The 14,796-nt window shown below is 46.3% G+C and overlaps 1 protein-coding gene across 2 annotated transcripts in view; it reads left to right on the top strand.

Moving 5' to 3' along the window:
* The window catches only part of CDH11 (cadherin 11), a 151,430-nt gene that overhangs the window by 90,730 nt on the left and 45,904 nt on the right, over nt 1–14,796 (top strand). For both annotated transcript variants that reach the window (XM_066242950.1, XM_066242949.1), the window contains 2 exons: nt 9,147–9,545; nt 13,473–13,767. In XM_066242950.1, coding sequence (XP_066099047.1) covers nt 9,318–9,545; nt 13,473–13,767 — 523 coding nt within the window. In that variant the 5' untranslated portion in view covers nt 9,147–9,317. The remainder of the gene's footprint in view (nt 1–9,146; nt 9,546–13,472; nt 13,768–14,796) is intronic.

The raw sequence follows: 14,796 nt of genomic DNA, 5'->3' as shown, positions 1-14,796 counted from the left end.
AGAAGGGGAAACTTAGTCCCAGAGGAAGAAGTATTTTTCTAAGGTTATACAGCTGTTCAGCAGCAGAAACTCTGCAAGTTCATAAGGGTCTGGACTTCTGTTGTAAAGTCCTCTCTGTTGCCCCCAGTCTTCACTGGAAATTCAGAGAAGAAAAAGGCACTTTCTACATCCCAACAAATATCTCCACAGCTACAGTCCTTCACGCTTGACCAAAAGTACCACCTAACCTTTCCCTCCTGATCACTGTAGTTTACTAGTTTGCTGTTTGATGATAAAAGGAAACACCTAGGTTAGCTCAGCACAGGAGGCTCACTGCCACTTGATGCACAGGGCATTGCCAATGACATGGACGTTCAGAGATGGAGATTAGTGGGGTAGGGCCCCATAGGATGGCAGCTGGAGGGCAGTCTTCAATTGCCAAGGTCTTCAGAGAGCAGGCCATGTTTAGTGGCTCAGGGACAGAGGCCGTGGTGAGATTCAAATAATTTCACAACCGGTTCTCTGCCCTAATGATAGCTTTAAGTATAAAAAAAATATATACCCAAAGGTAGTTTGTTATTTCATTCATTTAATTACTTGAATAAGAACAATAAAAGAGGTACACAAAACTAGATTACACTATAAGAGTTTTAAAATATTAAAGAAAATTAAAAAAAAATATTAAAGAAAATTATTAAATAATATTTGACAAAAAACAATAAAACTAATATTTAAGATATTCCCACATTGCTGCTGCTTCTTTTTCTTTTTCTTTTCTTTTCTTTTTTTTTTTTTCATTGAGAGGAGGGGAAGAGAGGCAGAGAAACAGACTCCCGCATATGCGCCAACCAGGATCCACACAGCAAGCCCGCTAGGGGGGCAATGCTTTGCTCATCTGGGGTCATTGCTTTGATGCTCAGCAGCTGAGCCATTTTTTAGTGCCTGAGGCAGAGGCCACACAGAGCCATCCTCAGCGCCTGGGGCCAATTCACTGGAACCAATGCAGCCATGGTTGCAGAAGGGGAAGAGAGAGAAGGTGGAGGGAGAGGGACGAAGAAGCAGATGGTTGCTTCTCCTATGTGCCTTGACTGGGAATCAAACCCAGGACATCCACACACTGGGCTGATGCTCTGACACTGAGCCAACTGGCCGGAACCTCATATTGATTCTTGATTGGCGTCCTCAGTTGCAATTTTTTTCACTTATGGATGGAATGAGCACGCTGTTGCACATATGAATGTTAAAGAAGAGTAAGGAATGTAAATTTGTGATTTCCACATTGGGCAGCTGCTCAGGCACCTACCTTAGAGAGAACCTTGTTAACAAGTGACATATTAATAGCCAGTTCGCTGAACTCAACAAAAAATTAGGTATCAGTCCTACCGAACCGTTGCGAACCGCCTGAATCCCACCACTGGACAGAGGCCATGTTTGTTTCTCTTTGGATTCTAACTGCCTTGCTCATAACTTTGCTTTCACTGAAAAGCACTGGCTATAGGATGTAACTTTGTGGCTACTCCACTCCCCCAGGGGCCTCATAACCTTCCCTCATTACCTGGCAGGTGCTTCCTCTTTTCTTTCCCTCAAGTTCTCAAGTGAACCTGGCTCCCCCAGCTCATCATTTTGAGCCATGTTACACAGGCTGAAACAATCGGTGTGGTTATTGCTGGACTAGATGCTGGCGATCGTGGATAGAGTTGTTCACTTAGAAAAGGCTGGAGGAAGCAAGGGCTGGAAAACTGGAGCGAGAGGGTGCAAATTCACCTGCAGAGAGATGGTCCCGGCTTCCCCTGTGGTCCTGCACTGAGTCCTGTTTGCATCAACTGAGGCCCACCGTCCTTCATCTGCTTAAACAGCTGTCACCATTGCTGGAGTTATTCTACAGATCAGAGAGATTCCGGGAGGCCATGAACCCCCAAGACCCAACCCAGGGCTGGCACTGTGGAAAGTCATTGCTGAATGAAGAGACAGGCAAATAAAGAATGCTTTATGGTTATTTACTGCTCTGAGGCATAGGGAGACTTAGATCCAGGCTTCGATACCACGAACGGCGGTTCATTACGTGGAGCATCTGTTTATCATTGCCATTTTTCGCCCCGATCTTTCCTCAGGTATTTTAGCTCATTCAAAAGAAAACCTGAACATAAGAATCTCTCCCTTTCCACACATTCATGGAGCATTTATTCATAGTCTGAGATGGCACTGCAGGCAGCGTTACTTCCTGCGTGTGTAGATATGTTATTTATCTTAATTATTGACATTTAAAAATATTACCGGGAGAAAAACCCTACCTTCAGGATTGCGTAAAGCATACCTAATAAGTTCTTCGTTGCACACATTGTATTTAACCGTCTCATCATTTGAAGATGACTTAATTAGCTGAAGAGGTAAATAAATAGTCACTGAATGATGCTAAATGTTTGGGGTCTGTAGACTGAAGTGGGATTTCTATGATACTTTGTGGCCACAAGAACCTGAGGATGATACTCAGATCTTAACAAAGAGGCTATTCAGTACTGAACACAGTTTGGGAACTGAGCTGATCCTTGGAGATGGATCATGCCGTCTCTTTGTACTGAAGATGAGGAACGTGGACTCCCCGAGTCTGGGAGCCAGGTAAAGCCAAAGCGTGGGTTTTACAGCTTCATAAACTAGGATTTGAGTTGCCGCCTTTGCAGTGATTCAGTGTGTGCCCATGGGTGCTTTACTTAACCACTGTGAGCCTCAGTTTCCTCCCAGATAAAAACTGGGCGATGTTTACATCAAGTTGTGAAAATACAACACAGTGGTGTGTACCAAGCACTTAGTACCCTGCCCAACACTAGAAAAATCAAGCATCTGGTCAAGAATAATCCTTACTATCATTAACCAATCAGATGTAGCCTGTAAGTGATAGAGCCAGGATTTGGACCCCAGGTCTGCCCAACACCAGGCAGTGAGTGAACTCTGCATTTCTAATGTTGATCTGGTGTGGTTCCTTTTCTCCAGAAGCAAGACATCAGACTCACGTTGAAGCAGTTTTAACATTTCCTACACTCTTAGAGAATGCCGCGGCCATTGATAAGGGGCCGTCTATGCTGCAGTCCTTTAACACCTGAATTTGCAAGGCCGCGAGGCAGCACAGACAGGGCCCCTTTTGCTCGGGCACCTGCACCAAAATGACTGTTACCCTGCACTCGTGCTTTGTTCTGAGTGTAGAAGTCGGAGAATCAGAAATGTGACTCAGGAGGTCTCTTAATACCTCCTCTCCCATTCTCTATGATTTCCACAGACATGGCATAATTCCTGTGATTTGATTTGAAACTAGAGACCAGCAGCTCAAGGGCTGAGTGATGAGATCCGAATGGGGAATAAACTATGCTTGAATTAATTTGCATAATGGAATCCGATTGGTTACAAAGCTGTGTTTGTTGAAGTGGAGACAGGAGCCCCTAAGCTCCCCAGACAAGGGGACGCACTGCACTGGCAGGATGGAGTTTTGCGTTCTGGTGTGGGCCTCGATGGTATTCTCGATGTAATGATACCGTGTCTTAAAACTGTAAATTAGCTCACTGGAAATGAAAAGAACAGGTCAGCCTGCCTGATCCTTCCAGCTCTGCGGGGAGGAGAGGGCTGGAAAAAGCAAAGCTGCTTGCTTTCTGCTAAGCACTTTCGTCTCTTTCTCTACCCAATAACAATCTCCAGCAGGAGTCCAAATATACTTAAACACCCATATATGTCATTTTCTTTTACGGAGACAAAAGCAGGCACAGCAAGGAAGTTTTATGCTCAAGGCACAGTAGCTTATGACGGGCTATCTGCTCTCAAGATGGAAGGGTGAGCCTTCCACTTAGAGCTGGTGGTTTTGCAAATTCATTTTCCTGTCATGTTATTACTCCTGTGACTTTCAACAGCATTTATTTTTCCTTCCAAGCAATATGCCCCAATCATAAAATAAAGTTCTCCTATATGTTTTCATGGAACCCAGTGCTTGGGCATCCTGGATACTGTTAGAAAGTGCTTTAATGGAAGGAGTGTTCAAGGACTGCCTTGGGTGTCATTATTAAAACCAGTTAGAGCACTGACATATTTCCTTAATTACTACCAACGTCAGGGTCCTCTCAGGAGGGTGGCCTCCTGTTCATTCTCAGGCATGATTCCTGTACACTCTCTACCATTGAATGCATCAATCAGATCTCTAGATTTTAGGAGTATTTCTAAAAGTAATAATAATAATAATATATCTCCCTGAACACAACATTTTTAAGCCATGTATTCAGAAATTCTGAAACAGGCTTAAAAATAAATAGCAAATTAATTTTTGTTTAAGGGTATTGTTTAAGGACCTGGCTGTACGGTGTTGTGATGAAGTGATGAAGACACTATCTAGCCCTCTTCGCTTTGGTCACTGCTATACAATACTTCCATCTTCCTACTTCTGGTTTGGTTTTAATATTTTGATCACAGCATTATTCCCGTCTGCTTGCCCCTCCCACATTTCCGGTGCCACCCAAACTTAAATGATTTTTGTCATAAGACTATTGGATGTGTGTTGGGACGTGTGTCTCTATTTGATAGGCAGCCTTCCCTTAGGTGTTGCTGCAATAAGATTGTAAGGGATACGAATGCTGGTCTTGAAGCCAAGCATCCAGGGCACATATCCCAGCTCCGTTGTGTGCTGGCTCTGTAACCGTGGGCAAGTTTCTTAATCTCACTCTGCGTCACACTGCTCCCCTGTAAAATGGAATAACGATACTACCACTTTGCAGGGTTATTGTGAAAATCCAATGACTCGACTCATTGAAAGCACTTAGAAGAAAGTTAGGCAGATAATAATGAACAGATGCTTGTGATTATTATTATTTTCATCATAGTTATATTATTAATAGACATCCAGTCTTAATATTAGTCTACTTTAGACCAGTGGTCCCCAACCTTTTTTGGGCCATGGACCAGTTTAATGTCAGAAAATATTTTCACAGACCGGCCTTTAGGGTGGGACGGATAAATGTATCACATGACTGAGACAAGTGTCAAGAGTGAGTCTTAGACGGATGTAACAGAGGGGATCTGGTCATTTTTTAAAAATAAAACATCATTTGGACTTAAATAGTATAAATAAAATAGAAATAATGTAAGTTATTTATTCTTTCTCTGTGGACCGGTACCAAATGGCCCACGGATCGGTACCAGTCCGCGGCCCAGGGGTTGGGGACCACTGCTTTAGGTGGCTTCTAGGTTACTGTTTTTATCACTATCACAGTGTCCATAGCCTTTCCCTGTGAATTTCATATACAAACAAGATAAGAGTTGGTATTGATCTCTTGTTAAGAAAACAGACTCCAGAGCCAGGTGTCATGAGTTCAGATTTTAGCTCTGCTATTTACCTGAAGCATAACCCTGTACAAGTTGTTTAATTTATCTGGGCCTCAGTTTCCTCATTCTTTAAAATAAGAACACTCCGAGTTCCTATTCATAAGTGTGTTGTAGAAATTAGTAGATGAGTTACTACTTGTAGTTTTTAGAACAGTGCCTATAAAAAGCTTTTGCTGAGTAAATTTTCATTCTGAAATTGAATACATTTAAAAAATCAAGTCCTAAAAAATTAATCTTATATAATATACCTGAGATTGATCACTAAAATAACTATGTATCACATAGTCACATGCACTTATAAATAATGGGTCCAGTGAATTACTTTTTTTTTAAGTGGGAGGAGGGGAGATAGAGAGACAGACTCCTGCATGCATCCTGACTGGAATCCACCCAGCAACCCCTGTCTGGGGCCAAGGCTTGAATCAACTGAGCTATTCTCAGTGCCTGGGGCCAACACTCAAAACAATTGAGCTACTGGGTGCAGGAGAAGTAGAGAATGAGAAGAGGGAGAGAGGAAGAGAAGCAGGTGATAATTTTTCTTGTGTGCCCTGACTGGGGATCGAACTCAGGACATCTATATGCTGAATCGATGCTCCATCCACTGAGCCAACTGGGCAGGGACCAATGAATTACTTTTAAAAGCAGGTTGGTTTTGCTGGTATTTCCGACAGAAGAAAGTATACAATTTCATCTTTACTAAAAAGGGTTTAGTATTTATTGGTCATGTGGAAGCTTTTAAATTCATTAGTACCAAGCCAGGATTTTTTTTCAAAGGAAAAAAAAAAGTTATCATCTAGTAGCAACACTTTTAGTGTCAGAAATAATTGTGCTTTATAGCAAAATGGCAGCCAGAGAAAAAGGTGCCGAAATATCAACTTTAATTAAAGCCTTTTTTTCAGATGCACTTCACAGTTTATATGCGAGAATAATTTATCGCCATGTGAATGAACGCTTAATCCTCGGCACGGTGTAAACGAGCAGGGATTTTGTTGAACTATATGTTCCTTCCTCTCTATTTCTTTTTGAGATTCTACGGTGGCAATGTCAATGTTGAACCTGAAGCATGTGGTTCAAACCAGACTTCCTCCTTTTATGAATGGCCAGCTTCAAAGAGCTCACTCACCAGACATATAAGCATGAGCAGAGATATCATCCCAACCACTAAAATGCATTCAGTCTGGGAAAGAGACAGTGTGTGCATCAGAAGAAATGCCCTACCATCTCTCACCAGAGCTCCAGCCATGACTATGAAACTGGAAGCCACTTAGAGACAATGGCACTCAATGGCTTTATTTGAGAGAAAAATGAGGCAGAGCCACCTCAAAGGGGACTGATGAGGTCTTGTGACAAGCTAGTGGCAGATTGGCGACCCTATCTCCAGCCTCCAGACATAACTGCAGGGACCTTCCTGTGGCTTCCCGTTGCCTCATGTTAGGATCTAACCCCCTCCTGGCTCCCTCTCTGCGCTCTTTTAATGCAGTCAGTTGGGCTTGCATAGAATAGCGTTTGATATATTATTAAATGCCCGAGCCTGCAGGTGAAACTGTGAAATGATGACCTTGCCTTTTCAATCTTCCTCTTCCGCCGCCCTGTACACATCCCGAAGTGTCTGTCTACAGCAAACATATCCCTATATATCTTGACAAGGGACAAACATCACACATCACTGAGTGGTGCTGGGGGCAGTGATGGACACTGGAGACTAACACTGGAGACCTCTGGGTCTCCTCGGCTGCCATGTTGCCCATATGAGAAAGGAAGCAGTGAGGCCTGGGCTGGTAAAGTTCAAGGACATCAGAAGGAAAGGGGTTCTGCACCAACAAGTTAAAATTCCATTAATCCCCTTACTTTCTAGACTCCGCTGGCCAGACGGCTCCATGGAACTCTTATTCCTAACCCCTCTCTTGGACAGAGCACCTCACCACCCTCTTCTGGGCATCTTCACCTGCAAGTTAGGAGCAGCTCCTTCTGAGTGACGCACGCAGTCTAGGAAGAGCCCAGTTCACGCTCTGTGCCCGGCCCTGTACACGTGCAGAAATCCTTGTCATGCTGCTGTTTAGAGGAAACATGGAGGCCCAGCCTGTGGGACCGACCTGCCTGTGGTTCCCCAGACTCTTAAGATACAGAAGCAGTGTTCCAATCCTGTTTATCTGATTTCCACATCTAAGTATAGTCCACTATGCCAAGATCCACACTTCCTCCTCCCTGTTCCCCTCTGCCCCCCACCACATCATCTAAACCACATAGGGAAGAAGGAGATGATAGTACCTATTTGTACAATACTCAGGAATCTCACCAACCTCATTTAAAGCTGCCGGTGTGGAAATGACACGTCACCCTCCATAACAGTGTGTCACCCCCCGTGCCCAACAGTTTTCCGAGAGTCCCTTACATTGATGGTGGGGCTGGTACGGGGGATTGTCTGGTTTTGGGAACTAGGACTCCAAGTGGAGTCGCCGCCGGGGGAGAGGATGGTTGTCCAGGAGGAAGTGTGGGGTGCTCAGAGGGGAAGCAAGGACCAGGAGTTCCGTAGGGGAGAATTAAGTCTCCAGCACCAGGAAGACTAAGCTCAGTGAGGAAGCCCAGGAGCCTGAGGCAGACATTGAGGGCTAGGGAGAAGGGAGGACCAGCGTGCTAGGGAGAGGACTGGAGTGACCCTAGATCAGACACCTCCAAGAGTCTGGACACGGTGTCAGCGGCGCCTCTTCCTGTTGAGGCTGTTCCTGTCTGCGTGCCAGGGACAAGGTGTTTGGACTGCTTGGTAGGGCCTGCTGTTTTATTTTGCTTCTCCTGGTTGGAAGGAGCTTGTGTAAAGTATCCTTTGACACATTGCTCGGTTCAGGTGGGATCTTCAGCTTCTCGGGTGGCCCTTTGACCAACAAGAGCAAATCTTGCCCACTGAATTGACATTCTAGCTGTCAGTGACCCACCAGTGAGAAGCTGACCCCGGATTTCACTGACAGAAGTGTAAGTGACCTGCCCGTCAGTGATGTTTCAGGATCTGCCTGACCTCCCTTCTCTGGCAGGCTCTATAGTTGCCTGGGTCTATAGTTGCCTTCTTCCTTAAATACTCCAGTGGTGCTGGACGTCTTGGGACCTGCTGGGCTAGAGACCAGCTCTGGGCTTCAGGACGTGTTGCTTCCTATGCATGGACATCGCATCCGCTTCCTCCTTATCACAGTGACTCTCATTTCAGGCCATCCTGTCTTCGAGGAAGTCTCCCCTGACTGTCCCCACTGTGCGCCACCTCCGTTCTCCCCTGATTGTCCCCACTGTGCGCCACCTCCGTTCTCAGTCCCCATCAATGATACGTTTCTCTCCTGGACTCCCACGGTGCCCTAAGGTGTTCTCTTACGGAAACGTACCCGTGCACAATTACGATCAACAATAACATAGATATGGAGGGGTCACTATGTACCAGGCATTGGGCTGAGACTTCGGGACATTAACCATTCGCACACACACCCCGTGTCCACTTGCAGTGAGTATGAGCCTCATCGCCATTTCATAAACGAGCAAACCGCCCTCAGAAGAGCGGCAGTAAGCAACAACACTGACACTCCATGGGGACACTGGGTTCCCCAGCGCACCCGTTTTATCCTTAGCTAGACCCCGAGGGGTTTCCCTGTGTGTGTGCATCTCACCTGCCACGCAGTAAGCTGTGAGAGAGGAGGGACCATGTCTTAGGTCCGCCTCCTCGGTACCCGCAGCGAAGCGCTCACGTGGTTCAGCAGGGACAGAAAGCGAGGACCGGGGCGGAGACGCAGTAGGGACGCAGCCTGCAGTAACCTGACCTCTCTCTCTGCCCGCAGAAGCCGCCGGGGGACGTGGGCAGCCCTGACGTGATGCGCTCAGCCAGCAGAGACGCCCCATTCCAGGAGAGGTCTGCGTGACGCGTCTGGGAGGCCACCCTCGGCCGGCCGCCGCCCGGTTGGTGGAAGGGGTGACAGCCGCGTTCTCCTGCGCCTACCACGGAACCAGACATGAAGGAGAACTACTGTTTGCACGCCGCCCTGGTGTGCCTGGGCGTGCTGTGCCACAGCCAGGCCTTCAGCCCCGAGCGGAGGGGCCACCTGCGGCCCTCGTTCCACGGCCACCACGAGAAGGGCAAGGAGGGGCAGGTGCTGCAGCGCTCCAAGAGAGGCTGGGTCTGGAACCAGTTCTTCGTGATCGAGGAGTACACCGGGCCCGACCCCGTGCTCGTCGGCAGGGTGAGGCCGCTTTTCCTGCCCAGTTAGTTCTCGCCCCCCCACCCCCACCCCGGCCCGATGGTAGAGAGCTCACCGGAGAAATTCTGGGAGGGAAGACACTGTCGGTCTGGCCGTCCCTGAGAACCACAAAACCATCCGTTCATACGTCCTTCCAGCCTCTTCTAATTCATAGACTTATCCTTCTGTTTCCCACTTAATATTATACAAAAAAAAAAGCTGTGTATTTTTTTAAATGGCTGCACAATCGTCTGCTGACAGAAATAGTGATTATTTATTTAGCCATTCTCCAGCTGGGGCATTTCTCTGGCCACACCCCACCCCCACCACGTGGATGGCCTTCCATGGGTCCTCATAACCCTCTCTACCCCATTCATCACAGCTTCCGGTTTAGGGTTACACACATCTGTTTACTTGTCTCTCTCCCTCCCTGGAGCCTAAGCTCCGCCCCGCCTGGCGCAGTGTCATCCTTGGGCCCCAGGTCCTGATAGGAAAGCCCAGCTTCCGGGAAGCCCCTGTAAATAACGAGTGTGTCATAGAGTGGGTGGGATTCTATCAGCCTTGGCTTTGGCCCGGCCGCACTCAGGAGGTCTGGAGGGTCCTTTGCACTACTGGGACTCTGCTTTCTCTGGGTACACCCTCCAAAAAAAATGCAAGGAGAGAAAGAGAGTCCAAAAATATGTTTGAAAAACTGCCCGCTATCACTTATGGGAAGACACACAACTGTCTTTCAGAGAATAGTGACATTATTTATAAAGAGATAGGTGTTCACACACATAAAAATCAAAAGCCTGCAGAGCTGGCAAATGGTACACTAGAATAAAGAGCCCCTGACCTTGCCCTGGCCAGGTAGCTCAGGTGGTTAGAACATCGTCTCAATACACCAGGGTTGCGGGTTTGATCCCCGGTCAGGGCAAAAATCAATCAGTGAATACATAAATAAGTGGAACAGCAAATTGATCTCTCTCCCTCCCTCTCTTTCAAATCAGTTAATAAATTTAAAAAAATAAAATAAAAACAAGAGTCCCTGACTTTATAGGGGTCTTACCGAAGCAACGAAAATCTAAACTGAGGAGTAGGGTAATGACAAAATTCAATACAAGTGATTTTTTATTTTGAATTTACATAGCAACATTGGGGAGGGACAAAGAGAGATGTGATGGGGGGGGGGACCATGATAATAACCTGTGACCCAGAGGATGAGCAGGAGGGTGAAGGGACAAGAACAGATTTGAGGGTGCTAATTTTTGAGCCTCATAATCCCAACACAGTTATCTTAGCTGCTCCTAGACATCAGAACAGCTTCTCCCGTTTAAAAAATTGACCTATTTGGAGGAGGTCCTTATTAGTGTCTCCATAATACTCTTCAAGCTTAGAGAAGAGTTGTTGTTCTTTTAAGAGATGTACTAATGAAGTTCAATCATTTATGCCCAAAGTGGAAAGATTATACCCAAAATAGAAGTTGACACTGGAGATGGGAACACGGGGAAATCACTGTAGAAGTCCCTCCATGGAAGAGCCAGGCTCCCAGCCCCGGGAGGAAGAGGGGACTTGAGCTCCGGCAGGGGCTGTGCTGCTTGAACAGTGTGGGGAGCTGAATTGTTCTGGAACAGCAGACCTCTGCCGTCCACTTTCTGAATGGGGAGTAGCCCTGGTGGGGCCCCTAGTGTGTGGTGGGGGCAGGGAGGCTGCAGAACAGGCAGGACCTAGAGAGCCAGGCCAGCACCGGACCCAGCAGTTGTCACGCCCACTACAAGGAAACACAGCGGACAGGGGCGGGGGCGGGGCGGAGAGAAGTGGTGAGCGATGATTAAAATCTAGGCCCACGGAATGAGTCTGATGGCAGGTTGGATGGGGAGGAATAAAGAGTTAGACTCTATAGATCTTCCTTTGAGACACTGCTGACCCACGGGTTCCAATCAAGAGGGAAGCTAGACTCTAGATGACTGCTTCTCTAATAACCTTTGAGTTGACGACATTCAAGGTTGAGTGACTTCAAGATGCTCTGAGAAAGTGGGATTTGGCAAACTGTGGGCTGTGGGATCCCGTGCGGGAGGCGCAGTCTGTCCCATGCTGCGCTGGGCCGAGGGGTGGCCATCGGCCTTCAGTTATGAATTGGCTGTGTGTGCCTCTCTCCTGGGCTGGGCCCCTTGAGAGGGCTGAGTGGTTTCCCCAGCGGCTCTCTGTGTCCAGCCTAATAGATACTGTTGTCAATTGTGTAGATCATCTTTGTTGGTGAGAAAAAAAAAAAGGAATTTGAGATTTTGAAATCTGAAAACAAGGAAAAAATTATGAGCAATGTCTTTTAAAATCTTTTAGGGTTTTTTTGTGGTTTTTTTTTTGGTTGATCATGAAATAAGACCTATTTCATTCTCAAGAGTCTTGCCAAAATCATATATATCTACAGGGATCCCCCTGAGCTGAAATAGCTCCTGGCTCACTGCGGCATTGCAGATCAATTAGATGAAAAAAAAAACCAAAACCCAAAAAACAGGATCGGCACAAAAAAATTTGAAAAGCGCTGTGTTCAGTCTTGCTTTTGTGACTTAGACCAAGCCTCAAGGCCTTGGTTTCATAATAATAATTAAAATGGCATTGATCGTAAATGTAACATATTATAATATAAAAAAAATATGTTATTATTATATAATAATAAGCTGAAGCTTTTTAGTTTATACTGGGCTTTCTCTTGCGGTAGATAGAACCAAAAGTTTTTTATCCCGTCAAGTGCTCTTGAAACCTGTGAGAGTTGTAAAATAATGCTCACCTTTCCCTACAAAGGGCGCAACAAGTGCAGAGGAATTCAGAATAAGAAACTGAAGTTGGGCGACAAGGAAGGGGGGGTTTATTTATTGGTACAGGACGATCAGACGTGGTGTTTGGGGAGTTCCATCTGATCAAATACACAGCCAGTGTTGAGGCCAAAAGGAACAGGAGGGGTAGTTGGGCGACTTGGATGACTTCCGGCCCTGCCGAGGGTGGATTTAGGCAGGTACCATAATTCCCCTGGGTTTTGTCAAAGGAGCGGGGAGGGGGGGAACTAAAGATATTTAAGATTCTTCCTATGGTCTGCGAGGCCGCCTACGTCTCAGGCCCCCCCATTTTCTCATTCCTCATGTGCCACACAGCAGAACTTCTAAAAAGGTCTAATCCGTGAATTGTTTCCAGTAACAAAATCCTGGAAGCAGTTTTAGTGTCTTTTGGGAGAAAGCTGCTAGAAGCAATGAGAACAGCATCCAGACAGTAGACAGACCAGGCCCACCTGTATGTGCCCACGTGGGAGGAACACCCACATTCACTCTTGGAGGAAGAGAGAGGTGGAGAGTGAAGTGTGCAGTGTGGCACGTTGTTGCATAAAAATGAACGGTATTCATGTATCTGTCTAGAGACATTCTAGCTCGTGCACGGAATGGGGCACAGAGGACTCACAGGAAATGGCGACACCAGTAGTGTCTGAGGAGGGAAAATGAGGGAACAGGGACTCAGAGCTGAGAACACTTATTGCATCGACGTTTGTTTTTTATTCTCTGTAACATGCATATATTTCTTTTTACGTAACTGTTAATGATATGTATGCGTATATATAGGATATGTGTGCCTCTGTGTGGGGAGGAGGGAGAGACCGCAGGAACCTTTGAATTTTAAAACACTCGTCATTCAGGTGGAAACCCTGGCTTCTCTGTTCCTAGCTGTGTGTCCTTGGACAAGGCAATAATCTCCTCTAATATAACATTTCCTCATTTGTCAGATGGGGTGGGAGCATCTCCCTCTCATTGTGCGTGTGTGCGTGTGTGTGCATGTGTGTGTGTGTGTGCGTGTGTGTGTGTGTGTGTGTGTGTGTGGTGAGTTGCAGCAAACAGCATGTAAGCAGGTCTCTATCCCCCCATGCAGCCTTCATGGAATTACAAATCTCAATTTCTCTTTTTCTAGCTTCATTCCGATATTGACTCTGGTGATGGGAACATTAAATACATTCTCTCAGGTGAAGGAGCCGGAACCATTTTTGTGATTGATGACAAATCAGGGAACATTCATGCCACCAAGACATTAGACCGAGAGGAGAGAGCCCAGTACACGCTGATGGCTCAGGCGGTGGACAGGGACACCAACCGACCGCTGGAGCCACCGTCAGAGTTCATCGTCAAGGTCCAGGACATCAATGACAACCCTCCTGTGTTCCTGCATGAGACCTATCACGCCAATGTGCCCGAGAGGTCCAATGTGGGTGCGTACAGCGGGGGAGACCCATTCTGCCTCTGGGACTGCAGTTTCCGTGGCGGGGAAGGGGTTTGGTGAACATTCTCCCAGATCAGGAAGAACAATTTCATGCTGCATTTTCTGTGGCGGAATAACAGATGAAAACTTTGTATCTGCAGTCTTAGATGTTCAAGACGGATCTGAGGTTTTAAAATCTGAACTTAGAAAATAGAAGGGAGTGTGAGGGACTGAGTAGGACAATATTGAATCCAGGTCATTCCTGGCTCTGGCGCTTATTGGCTGTGTGACTATGAATCAGTGACATCTGTCCTCTTAGCGTTAGTTTCCACCTCTGTGAAGTGGGAATAACAATTCCCAGCCTTGCAGGATTAGAGAGGTAACATGCATCCAGTCGCCAGTGCACGTTGATGTTCAATTAGTCATTGTAGTGGTAACATTTGTTGCTTGTAGCTATCGCATTAATTTATGATGTACATGCACTATCGCATTTAACTTTTGCAATGACGCGTCTTTGCAATAAGGTAGGTCCTATTTGACATAATTTGCAGACGGGCAACCCAAGCTATAAATAGGTCACCTCATTTATTCAAGGACAGCTGGCCTATTAAGTAGATCCAGAATATACACTTAAGCCTGATACTATGTCACCACCCATTAGAACAGTTCAGAAGCAGGTGTGTCTTCTCGTCATTCATCAAGATCTGCCGCATGATTCCCTGAAGGAGTTCTTGAGCGAGCCACCTTCTGCTGGTGGTAACTTTCATTTGACTTCATGGAATGCACGTTGTTGTGGGTTTTTTGGGAAACGTATCTCGTGTCAGGGAAGGTCTACCTTTCAGACAGTGAGCAGGGCTGTTCTGATCAGGGACTGAGTCTGGTTATGTGAATCAGAGATTTAGAGGGCAGATGAATTTAACCCTTTGAGTAGTGAGGTTTTTTTTCATGCTCGCTGATCCCTGGGGAATGAGGTGTTGTTTTTTTTCCCAAAAAAGGAAATTAGTTCCAGTTCCAGTTTTATTAACTTAAAATCATGTTT

Source organism: Saccopteryx bilineata, chromosome 9, assembly GCF_036850765.1.
Source record: "Saccopteryx bilineata isolate mSacBil1 chromosome 9, mSacBil1_pri_phased_curated, whole genome shotgun sequence".
In the NCBI taxonomy this organism is placed as follows: Eukaryota; Metazoa; Chordata; class Mammalia; order Chiroptera; family Emballonuridae; genus Saccopteryx; species Saccopteryx bilineata.
This window is presented reverse-complemented; position numbering and strand designations above follow the sequence as displayed.